Below are 19,885 nucleotides of genomic sequence, written 5' to 3' on the forward strand. Positions count from 1 at the left end.
GTTCGAAAAAACGGGATCTGCGAAATATCACATACAATTAATTAATTTAAGATTTTTCTGATCATTAAAAAGAAGAAGAAAAAGAAGCCATATAAAGCCTCATTTACGATCGCATCTTTGTTATCACATGTAAATTTGACTAAAATACTCGACAGTTTTCAGGGTTTCGATGTCTCATGTGTTTCAGTCCTGGTGGAGACACTGCCAGGAGACATGTCTGATCCGGAGGTGACAGTGGGGGGTCTGGACCCCTTCACCCCCTACTCCTTCTACATCAGACTCAGTCGCCCGGGGGTGAAGGGGGTGGGGGCTCCCTCCGTCCGTCTCAACATCACCACCAAATGCGACCGTCAGTTCAAACAAACTACAACGAGTTTTTTTGTATTTTGTTTTTTCCAAATTGGAAAAATATTTACATGAAACCAATCGAATGTTTTTTTTCTAAATCTAATTATGATCAGATTTATTCACGTGTATGCAAATAAGATCATAATTGCGTTTAAAACTTGCAAAGTTTCTCATAAAAACGTAAAATAGTCATGTGTAAAACATGAACGTTTTGTAACTTCTGCGGCTGAAAAGTTTTATTTTAATAACTGAAATATTGCATCGCGATTACATCTGCAATATTCGCACCAGTGGCCTCTGACTGAGAGGTTCTGATAATAAAAGTCTAATTGTGATAAATTGCGTTCTTTCTGTCCTTTCAATCGAGCATAAACAACTGTCACTAAATGAGATTCAACATCTTCATTCTTCATCATAAAGCTGAAAAACTAAAAAAAAACCTTTCAGTGCTTCGATTCTCGCCCTCAACCCTGAAGATCCTCTCCTCCTCCACTGACGAAGTGATGATCCAGTGGAACAGAGCCCCCTGCAATGAGGACCAAGTGTACATTAAGAGCTACAACTACCAGATAGCACTCAGCTCCTCATTCTCGCCCTCCCAGATGATAGACTCCAGTTAGTTATCCCACCCCAATCATTCAAAAATTATTAAAATTATCACAAACTGATGATGGTAGACTCCAGTTAGTTATACCCACCGACTATACAAAAACACTCAAAAGCATTACAAGTTAGGCTTGTGAAAATGGACCATTACCCAAAAAAGCCACGAATCGCCACTATTTGTGCTTAATGCTAAATTTTACTTAGCAGTTTCATTAGGCGATTATTGATTCCAAATAGTTGCATTACTTAAAACTAATCTAAAATGTTATATTGTTTTTGACAAAGATTAACAATGAGAATCATTGACAATTGCTCAGGCGTTTTTTGTGACGTTAACTCAAATAAGGTCATCAAAACAAGCCATAACAGAAAAATGTAAAAATTGTTTTCGTTTCTACCTTTTTTTTAGTATCAGAGTCCTTATAATTAATTCATTTTTCATCAATTGGACAATCATATGATTTTATGTTTACAGTCTTGTTGCCTGCCGTTTGCCTTCTCTATCCTTCAAATCGACTGCTAATTCTGCGTCTAAATTTCAATCATATAATTTTCAATTTTTAAATAAGAAAAAGCGTGAAAAACATGGAGTCCGCCCATAAAATCTGCCACGGTATGTTCCGACTTTCGAAGAAAGTGAGGAGTATATATCCTTATTTTTTGCAGATAATTTTCCAAAACGAACATTTGCTGAATGGTGGATCGATACGGTGATATTTGAGTTCTCAGCAGGGTCGCGCTCACCACTAGAATCTTCACTCCCTCAGAATTTTTAGCTGCTCTTGAATCCGTCTAACTAAATAGACTTCAAGTTGACTATGCTAGCTTATTTGTCGTATTAAATTCATATACAATTCAATTTTTAGCACTTAACAGCTCAAAGTCATGGTTTGGAAATACTTTTTTTGCAAAATCGTTCGAGAACAATTTAAGCAAGTCGGAAACTTCAGGGCTTTGCGCTGATATACGATCAACTTTGTTCAATAAAAACATATATTCTCTGCTCCATTGATCAAATTGAGCTAGCAATAAGGAAAAATCCAACTTTTCTTCTCGAAATAGGATTTAATTTTGAAAAATTATTGAGCTGCAGATGGAGGCACCATTGAAGTTTGTTGTTCCGACAATTGAAAATGGGGAGGAACATTGTATTCGGGTCTGTTTCAGTTTTTTCTGTTTTTCACACAAAATTAGGTACAAAAAATCATGATCGGACTGAGTTGAGTGATATAGCATATTAAAGCCCTTACAGTCGTGATTCGAGCCACATTTAAAAATTTCAAAAAAATTTTGCCAGTGTCGAGAAAACCGGTTTGAAGTTTTGATTTTTTTGCCGTTTTTTGAGCAAAATAAGCGAGCGAGCAGTCTTATTTTAATTGCTTAAAAACTTACCATAGCTTAATCTAAAAAGTAAAACTTAGTTTTACTACTTGGGTAATGTTAGTTTACTTTGAGCATATTAGTACATTTTTGGAATAAAATGTTTTCAAAAAATACAAACAACAAGACAGACATCAAACAGCTGAAAAAAACTACATTAGTTTGAAAAAGATTTGTTGTATTTTTTTAAGACTATGGTCGGAACTTTCGATGCTACTTGCACAGTAACCGGCTATCCTTGTCTTAACTACGCATCAGTCAACTGAAATACTTTGTTCCACATGATCGTTGCTAGAAAAACAATCACAGTAAAAGTTTGTGCGACCTCTGTGAAGTTCGCAAAGTTTGCAAAATATACGTATTATGCTTTTTGAGCCTGGGGGATACTACCATTTTTTAGGTGTTGAAACTGTTTCCTGTTTTGAAACTGTTTCCCAACTGTGAAAAGAGAAACAAAATAAACAAATCATTAAATTAACACATCTGATTAAAAATATAGCGTTGCATAACTGAAAAATGCATAAGAAAATTTCAGAACTAGAAAAAAAAAAGAATTTTGTACGACTAAAGCTAAAAAATGAATATGTAGCTGACTTTACAATTTCTAACAACAAATTCAATTCCAGCATTTTTTGGGATTTATTTTTATGTTTTAGACTCAAATATGCTCAAAAAGCATGCTCTGGCATGTTTAGCGGCCGAAAAGTATCGAAATTAATTCTACCTCACTATAATTACAAAAAATGAGCAAAAGTTTTTGTTTTTAAAAGTATTGAACAAAATGGTTCTATTTTTAAGTTATTTGTTGCTTTTGGTTCGCTTTAGAGTGAAAGTCTTGGATTTTTTTGAGACTCAAGTTTTGGATTTTTGCCGGAACGTTTTTCAGCTTAGTTTAAAATTTAATCACCTCACATAGTGCAAGCTACATATGTAGTGTTGCAATTGACGCAAAAAAACTAACACTCAACTTTTAGGTTTTAAAGTTGTTTTTAACTTAAGCTCGACATCAGATAAATTACTTTTAAACTTGATTCAAATTTCCTAAAATGGTTTAGTATAATTTTAACAAGCATAAATATGTCCAGATTTTGAATAAAAAAATTAAGTGAAGTTTTTTAGAGACAGATTTTTGGTTGCCTAATTGCATTGAGTTTTTACATGCTCTTGACATAATAGTTATCTTTCATATTTGCTCTGCTGATACAATTTTTTTATTCTTTTTTTATAAAATTCATAGAATTGATTTTGTGCGTTGATTTTTGGACAACAAAAAATTTTGTTGAATAAAGATTTTATTATGGATCCTATTCAATAAGTGGAGAAAAACCTAATAAAAAAGAGCTCAATAAAAGCTGAATTTTATAATCTAATTGCATGTAACGTAATTCGACCCCTAGATAAGAAGTCAGTTCCTGCCTCTCTATGGATAAGTTGCTTTTTTGAGACCATAGCATGCAGTTTCAGTTGCGCTGAACTCTCGATCCTCGCATAGTTTTTTGATAAGCTCGGGCTTCAAATCATCGAAAAATATTTTTTTGAGGTTAACAAGAGAGTTAATTTTTCTGGACTTAATGTCCAACGATGTAGTTTTAAATACTTCTTTTGAAATTAAAATCATGAAAATTTGAAAAAAAAAAGATAAAATCAACCGTATAAATTTTTATGTTAGCTGAAGTTGTTTTGTGCAGACTTGGCCGAATGTCAAGATACGACTTCGTTTTCCAACCAACTCAGACAAGTGGGAGTGTGTAAGTCAACCAACTAACTAAACACAACAATCGGCTAAGGGAACACAACTCGTTCTTTTATCTGTGCCTGCTTAACCCACCTGACATAGGTGTTATTGATTGAAGTTAATGAAACCAACCTGAAACTCGACTTTGTAATTGAAATCGGAGATATATTTTTCAATGTTATTATTTTAGATAAGTTGACACATCCAAGAAAATGTTTTGAACTGAATCATGGATGATCTGGATCAGGGGCGGATCTAGGATTTTCACGAGGGGGAATGTTGGAAAATTTTGTCGACCTTTTTTTTTAGGTCGACCAAATTGATTTTTGTAGCTCTCCCAAAGCACTGTTTTGTCCTGCGCCGTAGGCAAAATTTTGAAAAAACAGACCAAAAAAGGCATTTTTAGGCACTTTTTGGAAAATTTTGACCAAAAAATTGCATTTTTTTTGGCGCGCGTTTGCCCCTTAAAGCTAATATATATAGGCGCCCAAGGCGGCTTTAGAAAATTTTTAGGGTCCGTCGCCAAAAATGAATATCTCAAAATAGTACAAAGGGGGAACCCTTTGGGTCGGCAGGGGGTCGAATCCCTGAAGAGGAAACGTCCGCCCCCCCCCCTAAATCTGCCCCTGATCTGGATGTAAAATGTATGCTTTAGGTACTAACAAACTTTTGATTTGGACTGTTTTTTTATTGATTCTCTAACGCTAATATTTTGACAGTGCATTAAGCAATTGGTGCACTTACACGAGTGAAAAAAGTATATAACTGTTTGTTGGAACTTATCAAAAGTGTGCACGCGAATGTTTCATTTACGACAACAAACTTATAACAGCTAAAAGAGCAAAATCACAAAAACCTGCTGGTAATCTCTGCAAAGTTTGTACAACAATCTTCGAATGATTTAATCAAATATCGCATATTCTAATTTATTTAGACGTTAGGTTACCATGTCTAGTTGCAATTAAGGAGCTTCTACTAAAATCATATCATTCGACGTTCCGACTAAATTTAAATGTGCTTAAAATTGGTTGAATGCATAGGTTGAGCTTAACTAGCTTATTGGCCTTCTTAAATCGTGATGACCGTGTGAACTTTGATGACCTTTTGACCTTCGACCTTCATATAAATGACCTTAGATGTTTGACTTGTTATGTTTGACCTTTTGACCCCTTCTCCTCTAGGTTCATCTGACAGTGCCGAATTGAGACTGAGGAGTCTGCGTGCCTTCACCAAGTACTTCTTCCGAGTGAGGAGTGTGTTGAGCAGTCAACATGTGGGCCCTTGGAGTAGTGTACTGCCAATACTCACTTCACAAGCACGTAAGTTGAGTGACAGATAAGAAAAAAAACTATAGCAAATAAACAACCCAACCGAAAAGAGCTTCTTACAAACTGAAGTAAGTGATCGCAATTTTGACAAAAAGCAAAATTATTGTTTCTAATTTTTTTTTAAAAATAGAACAATCATGAAAAATTATGAGTGGTGTATGCACCTGAAAATCTAAAACTAGTAATATTTAAACATTGGCTAACGTTAGACACTCAGAATGCCAAATTAGGGTCAAAGTTTTAACCAAGCCGACAAAATTGTAAAGATTTTAAAAAAAGACAAAGGAATTAAAATAAATTAGTACGAATAGGGACAAATTCTATTGTAGTAACACTAATAATTTGCCCTTATTTATGTTTATTTTTCTCTTGTGACAGCATCGAGTGCCCCCCGTAACTTGGAAGTGGTGTGTTCCGGAGACACCATCATCAAACTCACGTGGCAGTCGCCGGCAGAGCCACGAGGCATTCTGTCCGAATACGAATTGAGATACCTTCCAGAACAGGTAGTGTAGGTTTTTTTAAAATCAGAATTTTGATTTAATCTATTCTTCAAGCATCCCCGGATATCGATTCAGTGTGGATGTATTTGCCTCAGTAACTAGCTACTGGCACTTCTTTTTATTGACCCCATTGGAAAATTTGAAAATCCCAACGAAACCAATTAATCTCTAAAACTACTCGTTTTAACGTCGGAAATAAAGTTTTTAATCATTACAAAATGCAATAATATTTAATTAACCAAAAAAACACCGTTCTCTGACGGATTAACTTGCTCAAGGTCAACGACATGGCATTAACTGAAACTGAATGTGAACAAGCCTCAAAATATCTGGCATAAATTAAAATTGTTTTATTGTTACACACATCAAATTAAGAACACATCAAAATTGAATTTAATTTGAATACTTAAATCGGTTAATGGTCAAATAGTTTTCTTTTGGTATGGATCCCATTTGAAATTTTGGACAGGTGGACGAGCACACGGAGTCAGTGTCGCACCTGTTGGGGGAGAGGGAGAACATGCAGTTGGTGGGGGCTAAGATAGACTCGAGGGACACTTGGGGACTGCAGATAGTGACTGCCTCGGTGGGGGAGGTGGAGGGGGGTCAGCAGAGTGAGAGTGGGGGCAACACACTAGACATCAGTGGACTGCCATCCAACACCTCTTTCTACTTCAGGGTCATTTATTATTTCTACCTCTTTCTACCTCCTTCATTTATTATTCCATATCACATAGATTGAGGAAAAAGAAGAAATCAATTCCACTCCCTCTTAAATCAGCCCCTGATAATCATTGGTTTCCAAGCATTGCTCTTCAAAACTTCGTTATTAAAGTGAAAGAGTGAGATATAGTAGTATCTCAAAACAGATTTTACATACTTTATGCTCTCTTAAGCTAACTAGTTTTTGGAGAGGGGACCAATTATTTACAGTTCTCAAAGGCGGTGTGACCCCGAGAAAATTTTTCATCCGGTTCCGACTTCCAGTGAATTATTTTCAAAGGTTTGTATACAATTTTGCAAGATTTTCTCAGAAGCGCGCGCAGAATGTTTCCTCCCCAGTGATCATATAGCAAAATTTTTTTCTTAAATTACAAAAAATTACTTTTTGCAAACAGTTTTTACAATCTTTGGGGTTGTTCGCAACAAAGATCCACCTCAGATTAGGAATTTTATGTTTCTTTTGTTTTTGTTTTTGTTTGTGACTTTCGGTAGTTTTTTTCAGGTGCGTGCTAAAAACGGTGCTGGTTGGGGCGAATGGTCAGATATTCTGAAGGCCGCATCCGTAATTGGTAAGTGAAACCATTTTCTATCTCTGGCATTGGTTTAATAAACGATGAAAGGTTCCACGAGTCAATTCAAAACAGCCGGAACTTCAAATCTCGTGAAGGTTTCCAGTGGGAATCGAAACAAAACGTATCGCGATGTATGTGAAACATATAACACCGCTTTTTATCAAATCAGTCAATAACAACGCTGTATTATATCAAAATTGAATATTGAGTATACTAATGACACAAACAATACTGGTTACCATTGGGACTCCAATCGCCAAAGGGAATCAATTATTTAAAAAAGCTGTTTGCTGAGCTCCATTTGCTATTCGCAGTTCCGTGTCCGGTGGTGCGTGGCCCTGCTCGAACAGCCAGACTGTACACTCCAGACGCGAGGATAGCAATCATATCTGCAGTGCTCGTCGGAATCATCATCACCCTCACCCTCATCATCGTCATCATCATCGCGTGAGTACACCCCCCCCCCCCTCCCCCCTCTCCCCCTCCCGACACACGCAAACAAACAAGCACATGTACAAACGGGCGAGGAAAAATGAAAAATAGACAGTAATTTGTCCCAAAATCCATGATGAATTAAATAATTGAATGCTTCCGCGAGATGACAGTGTTCTATGTCTCCCAATGAACCACAAAAAAAGGACAAAATTTGAAACCTAAACTACTCTAGCTTAAGCTTTCTGAAGATACCTCGCTTAGGCTCTTCTTCCGTTTCTCCCCCACTTGCCAGTTTCTGTGCTTCCAATTTTTAGTATTAGGAACAAATTAAAATTAACTATTATGAATACTTTCAGACTGTGCACCAAGCGTAGCAACTCCAGTCAGCATCAGCTGCAGCAGCAACAGCAGAAGAGACAGCAGCAGGCCAAGTACCACCAGATCCAACACCACCAGATGAACAATCACCACTTCAACCACCAGCCCCCACTCACCATCGACACTTCAAACCATCCCTACACCAAGAGTGCAAAAGGTAAGAGGGGCAAGGAAAACTTGATCGCGAGGGTTTTGGGCTAGGGTTTCTATTATATTTCGGCCGTCAAAAGTTACAAAACAAAAAACAGGCCCAAGCACTTTTTGGAAAATTTTGACCGAAAAAACTGGGTTTTTCCGGCAAATCAAAATTAGTATATATTGGCGCCTTTAGAAAATTTTTTTTAGGATCAGTCAACCAAAAATTGATACCTCAAAATATTAGAAATAGGGACTATAAACTTTAACAAAAAACACGAATAGTGAGCTTCGTTTCAGACGGTATTCCGAAGTGCGAGAAAGAACTGAACCCACACGGAACCATTCGACTCTGTCGCCACGACAACGAGACCGACTCCATCTACGGCACGATCAAAGAAAACACCGACGAGCACTCTCCGCCGAACCAAATCGAGAGCAACCATTCCAACGTACGACACGCGACTCTCCCGAACACCAACCGGGGCGTGCAAAATTACCCCAATAATCAAGGGGGATACTACCCAAACTCGGGTCAGGGGGTTGTGAATGACCCAATGCGGGCAGCGACTCTGAGTAACAACCACCGGATGTCGACCTTCGCCATTAGCCAACAGGGGGGTCAAAATTCAGTCTACCAGCAAATCAACCCGAACGCGGTTGTCATGAGTATGAACACAATGAACAAACCGAAAAGTCCTGCTGCATATAACAAGCAGGTAATCAAATTGTCCAAGAAAATTCACCACTGGTATGAAAAAAATTGTAGCAAGAGTTAAAAGTAAGATGGTACACCTATGATTGCTTCGGAGTTTAATTTTTGACTAATAATGAGAGGAAATTTATAAGTAATTTTCATCAAAAATTTAAAACCACCAAGATTGGTATCCTTTTTAAACTGTCTAGAACCGTTTTATATTTTATGTTTGAACAGCTCTATTTTTCATGAAAATCTATTTCTAGCTATGAGTTTTTACATAGCTGGTGGTGATTGGTTATCTTTGGCTAATGCTGAAATGTTTTCTAGCCAAACCTAACCGCACTGGGTTTCCATGGATAAAAATCGGTTGCATTTGAGTATCATTGTCATTGTCTACAAAAGTGAAAACCAATCATTTCTAATCAACAGAAAATGGATTTTGTTGCTATAGAAATTATTGCTATGAAAATCAATTATAATCGTAAGGCGACAATTGGTAACAGGTGACAATTTGTAACAGGCGAGGATTCGTAACAAGCGATAATTTGTAGCAGTAGATTAAGCGGGGAACACTGGTTCACGCGCAATTTTCCTCTCGTGCCGAATGTAAGCGCAGCGGAGCAAAGTGGGGCAAGCGTAGTCTACTTGCCTATGCCTTGTTACGAATTGCCGCTAATTGCGAAATGTCGCCCTACCAAATATAGTCGATCATTTTTCATTTCTATAGATGAAGACAATAAAACTCCAATACAATTAATTTTTTCTCTTTGCACTTTTAAACTAAAAGCCGTTTGCACTTTTAAACTAAAATTCGTGACCTGTTGTTGAAATTTTTTTAAGCAACTTTGATTTTCGTGATTAATTTTATGTTAATAATTTTGTTGCTTTCAACCTTATTTTTTTTCATTCAGGAAGGGATGGGCGAAGGGTGGTTGAAAATTGGAGGCGGACAACGTTTGTTTGTTTTTGTTTTTATAAGTTTGTTATACAAATTTTGAGAGGGAGTGCATGCACAAAAAGTTCAATTTTCAACAAAAACCTTCTGAAAAATGCCCAAAAATTGCATTTTCCATCCGTTTAAAAATTGCTTATAGAGGAGGATAATTTTTTGAGTATGCATGTATGCAGGGGCAGATTTAGGGGGGCGGGAGCGGACACCCTTTCCCTATAGGGATTCGGCCCCCTGCCGACCCAAATGGTCTCCCCTTTGTACTATTTTGAGATATCCATTTTTGGTGATGGCGCCAATATATAATAATTTTGAAGAGGGAGCGCGCGCCAAAAAAACGCAATTTGGCGTATTTTTGTGCTTAAAGTGCTTAAAAACGCCGTATTGGCCTATTTTTTCAAAATTTTGCCTGCTGCGCAGAAATTTTGGCCAAAACGATTTTTTTTTGAAAATCCGCTCCCCTCGCTTAAATCCTAGATCCTTCTCTGCATGTATGTATTTATGTAAGAATGAAAGTACTACATTGACAGTGACATGCATTGTTGGCAAAAATTTTCAAAAAATGGCTTGTTTGACCTGTATTTTCAAACGTTGACGAAGGGTAGGGGGTAAAGTGGCAAATGGGCGAATGGTGATAATCTAGTAAGGAATGGAATTGTTTTTCTATTTGAGAAGGCTTAGGTATAGAAACTGGGTCGGCGTAGTTCATTTTGCAAAATTTCTGCATTACCCAATTGATGAATGCAGAAATTCTTGCAAAATTTGCACGACGTGAAACAAAAAAAGTGGAAAAAAAATCCATTTTAATCGATTTGAAATAGATTATAATTGATTTTAAATGTGATAAAACAATGGATTTTAATGAATTTTCTATTTCACCTTGTTGTCTGAGGGCAACATGGGAATCGATTATATTGTTATTATTTTAGACCACAAAAGTCCATTATTACTGATATTTCCTTCACTTTCATCTGATATGCGGTTAGTTTTGTTACATGAATAAATCTAAACTTGTATTAAACCACAGTCATTTGGTTCGAGAAACAAGCTCAAGTCACTGAAGTTTGATTCCAAAAACAGTCCATGACGTTACTTGAGTGAGATGGGGGGGGAGGGAGGTTGTTCACTTGGCTTGGTCCCAAAATATTTGAGAAACTTTTCAAGGATGGTGCTTGGGTGATGCCAGATGGGCAGGTGCAGTTAAGAGTGAACAACAAGACAAGTCCCCTCTACGAAACATGCAACAACAACAACAACAATAATAACACAAACAACAACAGCCACCTTACAGAAGATGATCAACACACTGCCTCACAGGTTTGACCGGCTGCTGCTTTTAGTGCATGAATAGAACTGTTAGTTTAAGTGTTTAAGTAGAGAGTAGAGGTAACAACTGTTGTAGAGTTGTTATGCCAAATGGCGTAATTAATGTAGGTGTTTGAGTTGATTGCGACTGAAAACCAATTGACATCATATTTCGCGCGGCCCTATTGGAGACTTAATTTTAGATAAAATGGATCTCTTTAACTACTTCCTTCCCCTATAGCAAAGAGGGGGGATTTGCTACTATGTGCAAAATTTTTATTAACGGTTCAACTAGTTCTTTTAGTGGGCATTGTTAATAGGCATAGCATAGAAGGGGAGATCCGACAAAAGTTTTGCAGTCCATACATACAAATGATTGAAACACACAAGATTGAAAATCATTTTAAACGGGTATATAAAACAGACTTTTGATTTTCAAATGTCTTTGGAGAACAGAAACATGAAGAAAAAATGAGGAGAAAATTTTGTCATCGATTTGCTGAAAAAGACCAAAAAGTTTGAACAAGTACAAATTTGAGACTTTCAGAGCTTCCTAGAAGTGTGCTAATGATCTTTCTATCTTTCTATCGTTGACTGTTTTCCGCTCAATTTCAGCATGATGATTCTAATACTTCCTCAATACAGTCCGAACCAATTGGGGTGGTCGCAAACGGGGTTTCGTCCCCTCCACTCCAAAACAACAACAACCACAACAACAACAACCACAACAACAACAACAACAACAACAACAACAACAACAGCAACGCCAGCCACAACAACCAGTCCAACTACCACCCCTACGCCACTATAAACCCCAAGGGAGGAGGTAAGTTAAAGCACGGTTCCCTCATGTCAGACGGACCGGTTGAACCCGCCCGAATACTATTTTAGCCAATCGGAGTTCACTATTCAAAAAATAGCGGAGAAATTGGTCAATTTGGATAGTTTAAATGGCGTTGATTGTTTGAAAGTTTCCGCGCATTTGAAACTTCTGTGATGAGAATAATCTCCAAATAAGTTATCCTCATGGCACGTGGCTAATTCTTGTGACCGAGGATCCGAATGGCAGAAATTTTTCAGCCAATCGAATTCTTTGATTTTGTTCAGAGCGCAGAGTATTTTTTTGTGGTCCAGACTAATTTTTGAATGCTCAAAACTGATTGGCTATTATAAACATATTTTTCTTTTCTGTCATGAGTCCTTTCTGTCGCGCTGGATGACGCAATAATTACACTGATTGCTTGAGATGTTGTAATCATATTAGATAATTTCACCCGGGTTGAGAAACTCGGTTAATTCTGAAGCAAAAAAGTGGTCATGACATTAGTCATGATCGGAAGTGATTCGATTTCCGAAAAAATATTTATTTAAAAATTGCATCACTTCCGAGGATCGCATAACTGGTCGGAACTATTCCATTTTTCAGAGTAAAGACACAAAGTTTATAAAAAATTACCCCCCATGAATCTAATTCAATCGCCTTATACCGAAACAGAACAACAGAAAACATTTCGATAATTTTCTTTTTGAATTCCTTGACTTCAAATGTTGTGGCTGAATCATTGTGTATTACAAGAAAACGAACTTTGAGAAAAAGTAAAAAACAAACCACGTTAAATTTTTATCATATGAAAAGTTTTTACAAACTTTACAATTATGGTACGAATACGCGTACGCTTTTTCCTGCAGAATGATAATTCATGCTGCAAAAGCTAAATATGTAACACTTTTGGATCAATTTAAAATGAGTTCATCAACCCAGGTAGATCTTCACTGATAGTGATGCTTTTGTTTTTGCACAAAGCTCATGATTTGGATGTTTTTCATTGAAAGCAAACGATTAAAATTATTTAAACTTCAAAAAGTTTTTACTTTTATTTGAACATCTCAGCGTTTCGCGATATGTAAAAACTTCTTGATTAATGCTTAATCACTGCCAGTTTGCATTTTGATATTTATTTATATAACTCGATGTCATATCAATGCGGCTGTAATCATTTCCTGGCTGATTGTTTTGCTCTATCATCATAGTTCTTACTCTGTTCAAGTGTACGATCAAGTTTCGAACCTTTTATGACTGAGGAGAAGACAATGAAGGCCGGCCTCCCCTTTGCTACTATTTTAGGACATTCGTTTTTAGTCAACTGACTCTACAATTCTTCTAAAGGCCATTTGGCGCCAAAAAATACATACTTTAATGGGCCTAAAAACGCATCTTTTTGGTGAAAACCTTCCAAAATTTGCATTAAAAAAACGCTTTTTTTTTGGCCTGTTTCTTCAAAAACATTGCCTGTGATTCCTACCGACTCAAAGACTCCCTTTTTGTACTTTTTTGAGATAACATTTTTGGCTGACGGACCCTAAAAATTTTTCTAAAGAGGCCTTTGGCGCAATGTATACTAATTTGATTGGTGAGCGCTCGCCGAAAAAACGCAATTTTTTGGTCAAATTTACCAAAATGTGCCTAAAACGCCCTCTTTGCATTTTTTTGAAAATTTATCTGTGGCAGAAAAAATTTGGTCGAGAAGGGAGGGGTCTTTATATTTTTTATAGTAATTTGGGATAGCTCTAAAAAACAATTTGGACGACCTAATAAAATGTTTTTAAAAACGCGTCTTTTCTCCGGACAAATTTTCGAGAAAATTTTCGACATTTTTCGAAAATCGGCGCCCTCTCAAGAAAATTCTGAATTCTGCTCAAAAATGTTTCAAAATTGAGACACGATGTTTATTGGTCCAAGTGATACCTTACCAGACGAGAAACATATTATTTTTTCTTAACATAGCTTGCGAAAAGAAACTTTCCAAAAAATGATTTAAACTTTTTCAAACTTTTTTGTAAGTTTCTTTGTTTTTTTTAAACAGATATACTTTATAGACGCTGAAAGCTGACAGACATTTGAAACTCAACGTATTTTGCCTGATATCACTTTTTTTATTTTCTTATTCTGGTTCAGAGTTGGTAATGTACGTCATTTTGAATCGAATTACACTTCCGTCCAGCAAACCAGCCAATATTTTTGTAGTGGAAGTTTTCTTGTTAGTTTGAATATATATTTTATTTACCATTTATTTCTTCATGCCATGCATACAATTATGATTTGAATTGTCCGGAAAAAACGCATGAATTTTACACCAATTTTTCTCAAATTGTTTTGATTTTAGACAAAAAGTGATGTGGACAAACGTTGCTTAGAATTTTAGCAGAATTATTATGGTGCAAACGTGCAATTCTTTTTTGCCAAATTTTGGGCACAAAATTCTACCGCAAAAACGCAAAGTTTTTATACCATTTTTAGTCAATTAAAAATTACACCAAAACTTCGAAATCAATTATTGCCAAAATTATATCAAAGTGAGCCTATTCCGAGGTCCAACCAAGTTTAGTAAGAGTATATTCTCCAAAAAATTGCGCCAAAAGATTTTTGAAAAATTTTCAAATAAAATATTGGTTTTTATATTAAAAAAATGATTTTTTTTTTGCTTCAAACAAAAATGAAATAACTTCAAATGTTTCGGTGAGTATGCTTTTCTTAAAATTTGTTGGGCCTCGTAAACGCTCACTTTGACTTGCGTTTGACAGAGTATGACAATAATAGATTTTGTAGTTTCGGTAAAAATTTTAATTGACAGAAAAGTATAAAATAAACCCTTTTTGGCTAATTTTTAGGGCCCAATTTTTGCAAAAAAGCACCATGCATCATAATTGTTCTGCTGATATTTTAACCAAGTTTTCTTCATCACTTTTTGTATAAAGTGACCCCAGTTTGAGAAAAACGCGTTTTAATTTTCCAGTTTCATGCATTTTGTCTGGATACTTTAAATCACTACTGTAACTGCAGCTTCAGAAGATCTTATAAAGAAATCATTTACTGCATCTTTCATGAGAACTAATTCCTCAATTAATTAGACGACAGACACTAAAACTACTTTGAGAAATTTCATTGAAAAAAATGTTATTTACTTTGTTATTTGACAGGGCACTAAAACTACTTTGAGACATTTCAATGAAAAGTCTTTTTTACATTGTTATTAGAGTTATAAAATTGTGTTATGTTAAAACTGGCAAAATTAAAAATAAATTTTGAAAAAAATTATGCTTTTGGATGAAAGTCATTTGAGCTATTTACATAAAATTTACGAGCTCAAAATATGATTTTTGATTGCGCAATGTTTCAGTTATCTGGACATCATGCTTTCAAAACCTCGCTTAAGCTCGCGTATCAACACCACAATTTTTTTCAAATTTAAATTTAAGTATTTTAAACTGTTTAGAGCGTAAAAGGTTTTCTTAATGCTCCGAAAAAATTGTTTCGCCTTAAAATGTTTTTCAGTCTCGGCCCCAGTGAAAATAAATCAAAAATATAGTGGGAGAAATAGATTTAAATCTACATTTCGAAAAATTTTATTAAAGTATTGAAAAATTCTAACTAAGTATGTAAAACTCTAAATACAATTAAGCTAAAGATAAAAAGGAATACTAAAAATGTGTGAGCTAAAATGTCTGTTCCAAATCTCAGACGAACAGTGATTGATCGACGGTTGGTCGATTCATTATAACGATTGACAGATATCAAATCAATACCGAAGGCCAAAAGTATAATGTCATAAAACAAATCACAACAAATTTCATTGCGCCTTAAACTCTCTTTTTACATCACAGCGTATCTGAAGTCATATGACTTGCACAGCAACAAATTATTGTTCAGACATTCGAATAAAGTGAGAAATGTACATGCTTGACGTGATTTTTGTTTGACGTGATCAGTTCAGTTTTTGAAAAAAAAACAACGTTCAACGTGGGGATATAACCTTGAACATACGAGTTTCCGAGCGGGTTTGCTATAGGATCTTAATGAGATTTAAATGCTCTTTTAAAACTTTAGAGGTTTTATCTACGATGCTCGAAGCGTAACACGGAACAAAATCAGGCAGACTAATCGGCCATAAAACTTTTCGAAGAATTTTTGTACATTAAGTTGTAACGTTAAGTTTAAATTTGATCAAGAATAATATATAATAGTTTTCTTATATTGCTAGTGTAATGTTTATGAGGTCGGACTGATGAGTAGTTCATCGTTTTATCAATTCTTTCTACTAACTTTGTCTGAAAAAAAACAATATTTTAACCGCTTTTCTCGATACCAAAGAGAATTTTCTTAATTTCTCATCGCATTCAAAATCACGACTGAATGAACTTTTGTTTAATATGTCACCAGCTATTGATATAATTTGCATTAATCACTTAAAGAAGCCTTTGGGCGTGGAAGAGGTCGAACTCATGAACAGGGGATATGGCGCCTCCGACATCTAATGAAATTTTTATATAAAAACTGTATCGGAAATGCAAGTAAAGTTATGCGCGCTTGCTTTTCCAATTGAATTTTTGATTTAAAAACTGAATACATTTTAGAACTTGCAAATGTGATCGTGAATAAGTTGTTGAACTTGGACTGTTTTTGTATTTAGTTCAGCCTGCGAATGAGTATGCACTTGTTAATGCATCCCCGAGAATGCTTCCCTACACCAGCAGAACAGCGGCAACACTGGGCAACTCCGCCTTGATTCTGCCCCTGTCCTCGAAGGAATCAGGGGCAGGGGTGAATGGCGGGGGCTCAGTGTTATTGACTCGCCAAAATGACTCACCGCGCTACTTTTACTCCCCGTCGCACGCTAGTGCAGCGGGAGAGGTCCCGCGCTATACCTCATCTAGTTTTCACTTCCCCTCGTTGTCGCATGTGGAACATAATCTAAGCGACGAGGCTAGTAGTAACTGCAGCAGTACATTAACAGATCAACAGCAACATAAACAATCACCCCCGCCGCTCATCGCCGAACACCAGCCCGAATCTTCTTCGGCCGTCTCGTCAGCCAATAGGAATGCAGCAATGATACCGACAAGTGCCGCGGCATTATATCACACGTACACATCATCGCCGAACAAATTCCGACAACCGGGTGGACATTTTAGCCAGTCAGATTGCGGCGATCAGGTAGCCAATCAGAGTTACCCAAATGAGGACTCTCGCGGAACGCCAAGTGGGACACCGATTGCACCAGTGAAACATCTCAGCCGAGAGGGTACGATTGAAGATACGGATGATTTAAACACGAGTTCGGCTGGTGTGTATTGCAATGATAACAGTAGTTCGGCTAATTCGCCCTCCTCGCACATGCATGATCCGAGTGCATGTTCGTGTTTGCAGTCCCCGTGGCGCTACAGACAGGACCACGTCAGCCACGAAGGTTTGTGATCGCACCACTTAGACGACCGACAATGTCCACAAAGTCAAACTTAATTTTGGAGAGCCTGAAAAATCCATAATCACTCTTGTAACTTAGACTAAAAAACCCAACTATTTGTGAAAACTTTCCACATATGTTGAAGATGTGTCTAAACCAACCTTCGCACATGCATTTTCCATTTAGTTGTATTTTCATTAGGAGGGCAAGTGTTTGCCTTATTTTTTTGTGATTTCTTTCATTTTATTTCTGATCTTATTTTTCTAAGTTCTAACACTAATGGATAAAATCATGGCGGCCATTTTTCCTTGTGTTTGCGGCATCATTGCTGAAATCATTACATTGGAAGAAAATTAAAGCGTCATGTCTTTCTTATTTCGTGGCTGAAAATTCAATAAAATCAACCACTCTTTTAAGTTTTAATGAATTAATTCCATTTTTTCTTCTCAAAAAGGAAAGATAGTTTGCCATCTTTCTTTCCAGGAACTCAATCCCTTCCCAAAAAACACCTATGGTACTTGATAACGGCATCCAATTCGGCCTATAAACTTTAAAACTTTTTCAAGTGCATCTTTGGGTCGAATTGAAACATCTTGAGAACGCAACAATCAAAATGAATTTTTAGTCAAAACTTTTGCAAAATTTCCGGAAAATTTTAATTTTTGGCCAATTACTGAAAGAGCGCAGACAACAGTAATTATGATGTTATGATGCAGACAATAGTAATGATTGTTTTACATTTGTTCTTTAATAGAGCTCGGATTATCAGTTTGGCTAAAAAACCACTTTTTTCTGAAAATGAAACAATCAGTTTCTGGAAGGGGATGGGGTTTTGATTGTTTTAATAGCTCCATTCCGTTCAATATCTTCATCTGCTGTGCATTATATGATCACTAACAAGTCCTTGGGTATTTCAGCAGTTGTGCGAGGAGGCGGCATTGCTTGAACGAGACAAATCCACAGACCTCTGAGTAGGAATAGCCGAGAATGAACAAATGAATGAATGAATAACTAAACTTTTCACACCATTCCACCCATCAATCAAACTCATTCACTCTTATTCACCTGACTGTTATGCAATCATGCTACTCTCATTCAGTTGTGAATCATCACTCTTCTTCACCGTCATTCAACAACGTCGAAAAAAAATAAATCTAATTCATTTTTAGTAATTATACAGAAAAGCGATTTCAAAATACAATTGTGTTGTATCATGCGCGGCATTTATTTAAAAAAATAGTTAAATGAAATAAACTCAGATATCAATTTTCGGTTATTTTTAGTTTTTTTATTCGGTTCCCCTTTTTTTGTTTTTATCAAGTCAATTTTTAAACTTACGAAAAATGAATTGAATTGGCATGCATTTCGCTACGGAAAAGATCGTCCTTAATCACAATTTCGAAATGACCGAAAAGTTCTTGAATAATCAACTCCCCATACTATACTTTGGTGTTGTTTTTGAAGCAAAAAGTTTTAGATTACAGTTATTTATTTGTAAATTTTGCTTTTTATGTTAATTCGTATTCAATTTAGAATCCATTACCAAATCATGAATAAACTTCATCTGAAGTGATTTTAAGTCATTTATAATTAAGTTTGAGAGTTAAAGAGTTTTTATGTTCAAGTCTGGCCGATGCAAAATATTGTCTTCTCGTTTGACTAGTCTAACAAACACTTCGTAGAACACAACGTCAAATAACCGAGCAGTGTTGAACCATGGAATATACAGGGTCCAATCACTGGCCAAAAAAGAGGTCTAATTTCTAGTTGACAGGATCAAATCTCAGATCAATCAGGGTCAAATCATACTTCAAACGGCTTAATTGGGGTTTAGAAACTTAGACGACGAGCAAATTAGACGATCAGAAAATAACGGAATTTAGACAATAACTTGCGTGCAAATTGCGTGAATTTTGTTTACAGACCTAAATTAACTTTTGGCTGAGTAAATACTGGTTGTCTGTAAATTCCGTTTCTTTACGGTCGTCTAATTTGTTTGTCGTCTAATTTCCTAGGCCCCGGCCTAGTTATTACTGTTTTTCTAAATTTAACTGTTGATAAAAAGTGAGCAAAAAACTTTGCTCAAATTGTAACCTTCCCTTGAGAGCTGCAGTGAGTTGTTTACAGAAACCATTGGTGTCAACCCCATTTCAGTTAAAATTCAAGTTCGGTAAAATTAGAGCAAAACAAAGCAAAGTTTGATAAATTTGTCTGCTTCTGGCGCGCAGATTGGAATGCCAATTTTCTTGTAAAAACTAACGATGCAAAGTTTTTATCGATGATATTTGGTACCTGTATTTCGTTCAAAAGATGACATTTCAATTTTGATTTTCCATACTAAAGTTGAAGTTGAATAGTAGCAATCGGATTCAGTAAAAGTTGAACCATTTCTGATTCCACGCATGAATAATTTTTTTTCTAAATGTTTTTGTAATCCGCTAATTTCAAAAAAGTCGCAAAATTCATCACAACATTTTTGATCAATCTCTAAAATTGGTTAGTGAGAGTTTGCGAAGTGTCCATGTGAGACTTGAAAAAACTATTAG

The 19,885-nt window shown here is 36.1% G+C and overlaps 1 protein-coding gene across 1 annotated transcript in view; it reads left to right on the plus strand.

The window, feature by feature from the left end:
• Positions 1-18,629, plus strand: part of LOC134851344 (uncharacterized) — a 68,573-nt gene extending 49,944 nt beyond the window's left edge. The window contains exons 10-23 of the mRNA XM_063867383.1: positions 188-349; positions 796-963; positions 4,023-4,082; positions 5,251-5,388; positions 5,776-5,903; positions 6,370-6,579; positions 7,126-7,192; positions 7,510-7,642; positions 7,987-8,165; positions 8,444-8,862; positions 10,957-11,109; positions 11,713-11,923; positions 16,566-17,342; positions 18,257-18,629. Coding sequence (XP_063723453.1) covers positions 188-349; positions 796-963; positions 4,023-4,082; positions 5,251-5,388; positions 5,776-5,903; positions 6,370-6,579; positions 7,126-7,192; positions 7,510-7,642; positions 7,987-8,165; positions 8,444-8,862; positions 10,957-11,109; positions 11,713-11,923; positions 16,566-17,342; positions 18,257-18,285 — 2,834 coding nt within the window. The 3' untranslated portion in view covers positions 18,286-18,629. The remainder of the gene's footprint in view (positions 1-187; positions 350-795; positions 964-4,022; positions 4,083-5,250; positions 5,389-5,775; positions 5,904-6,369; positions 6,580-7,125; positions 7,193-7,509; positions 7,643-7,986; positions 8,166-8,443; positions 8,863-10,956; positions 11,110-11,712; positions 11,924-16,565; positions 17,343-18,256) is intronic.
• Positions 18,630-19,885: the final 1,256 nt, after the last annotated feature.

The sequence above is a fragment of the Symsagittifera roscoffensis genome, chromosome 7, assembly GCF_963678635.1.
Source record: "Symsagittifera roscoffensis chromosome 7, txSymRosc1.1, whole genome shotgun sequence".
In the NCBI taxonomy this organism is placed as follows: Eukaryota; Metazoa; Xenacoelomorpha; order Acoela; family Convolutidae; genus Symsagittifera; species Symsagittifera roscoffensis.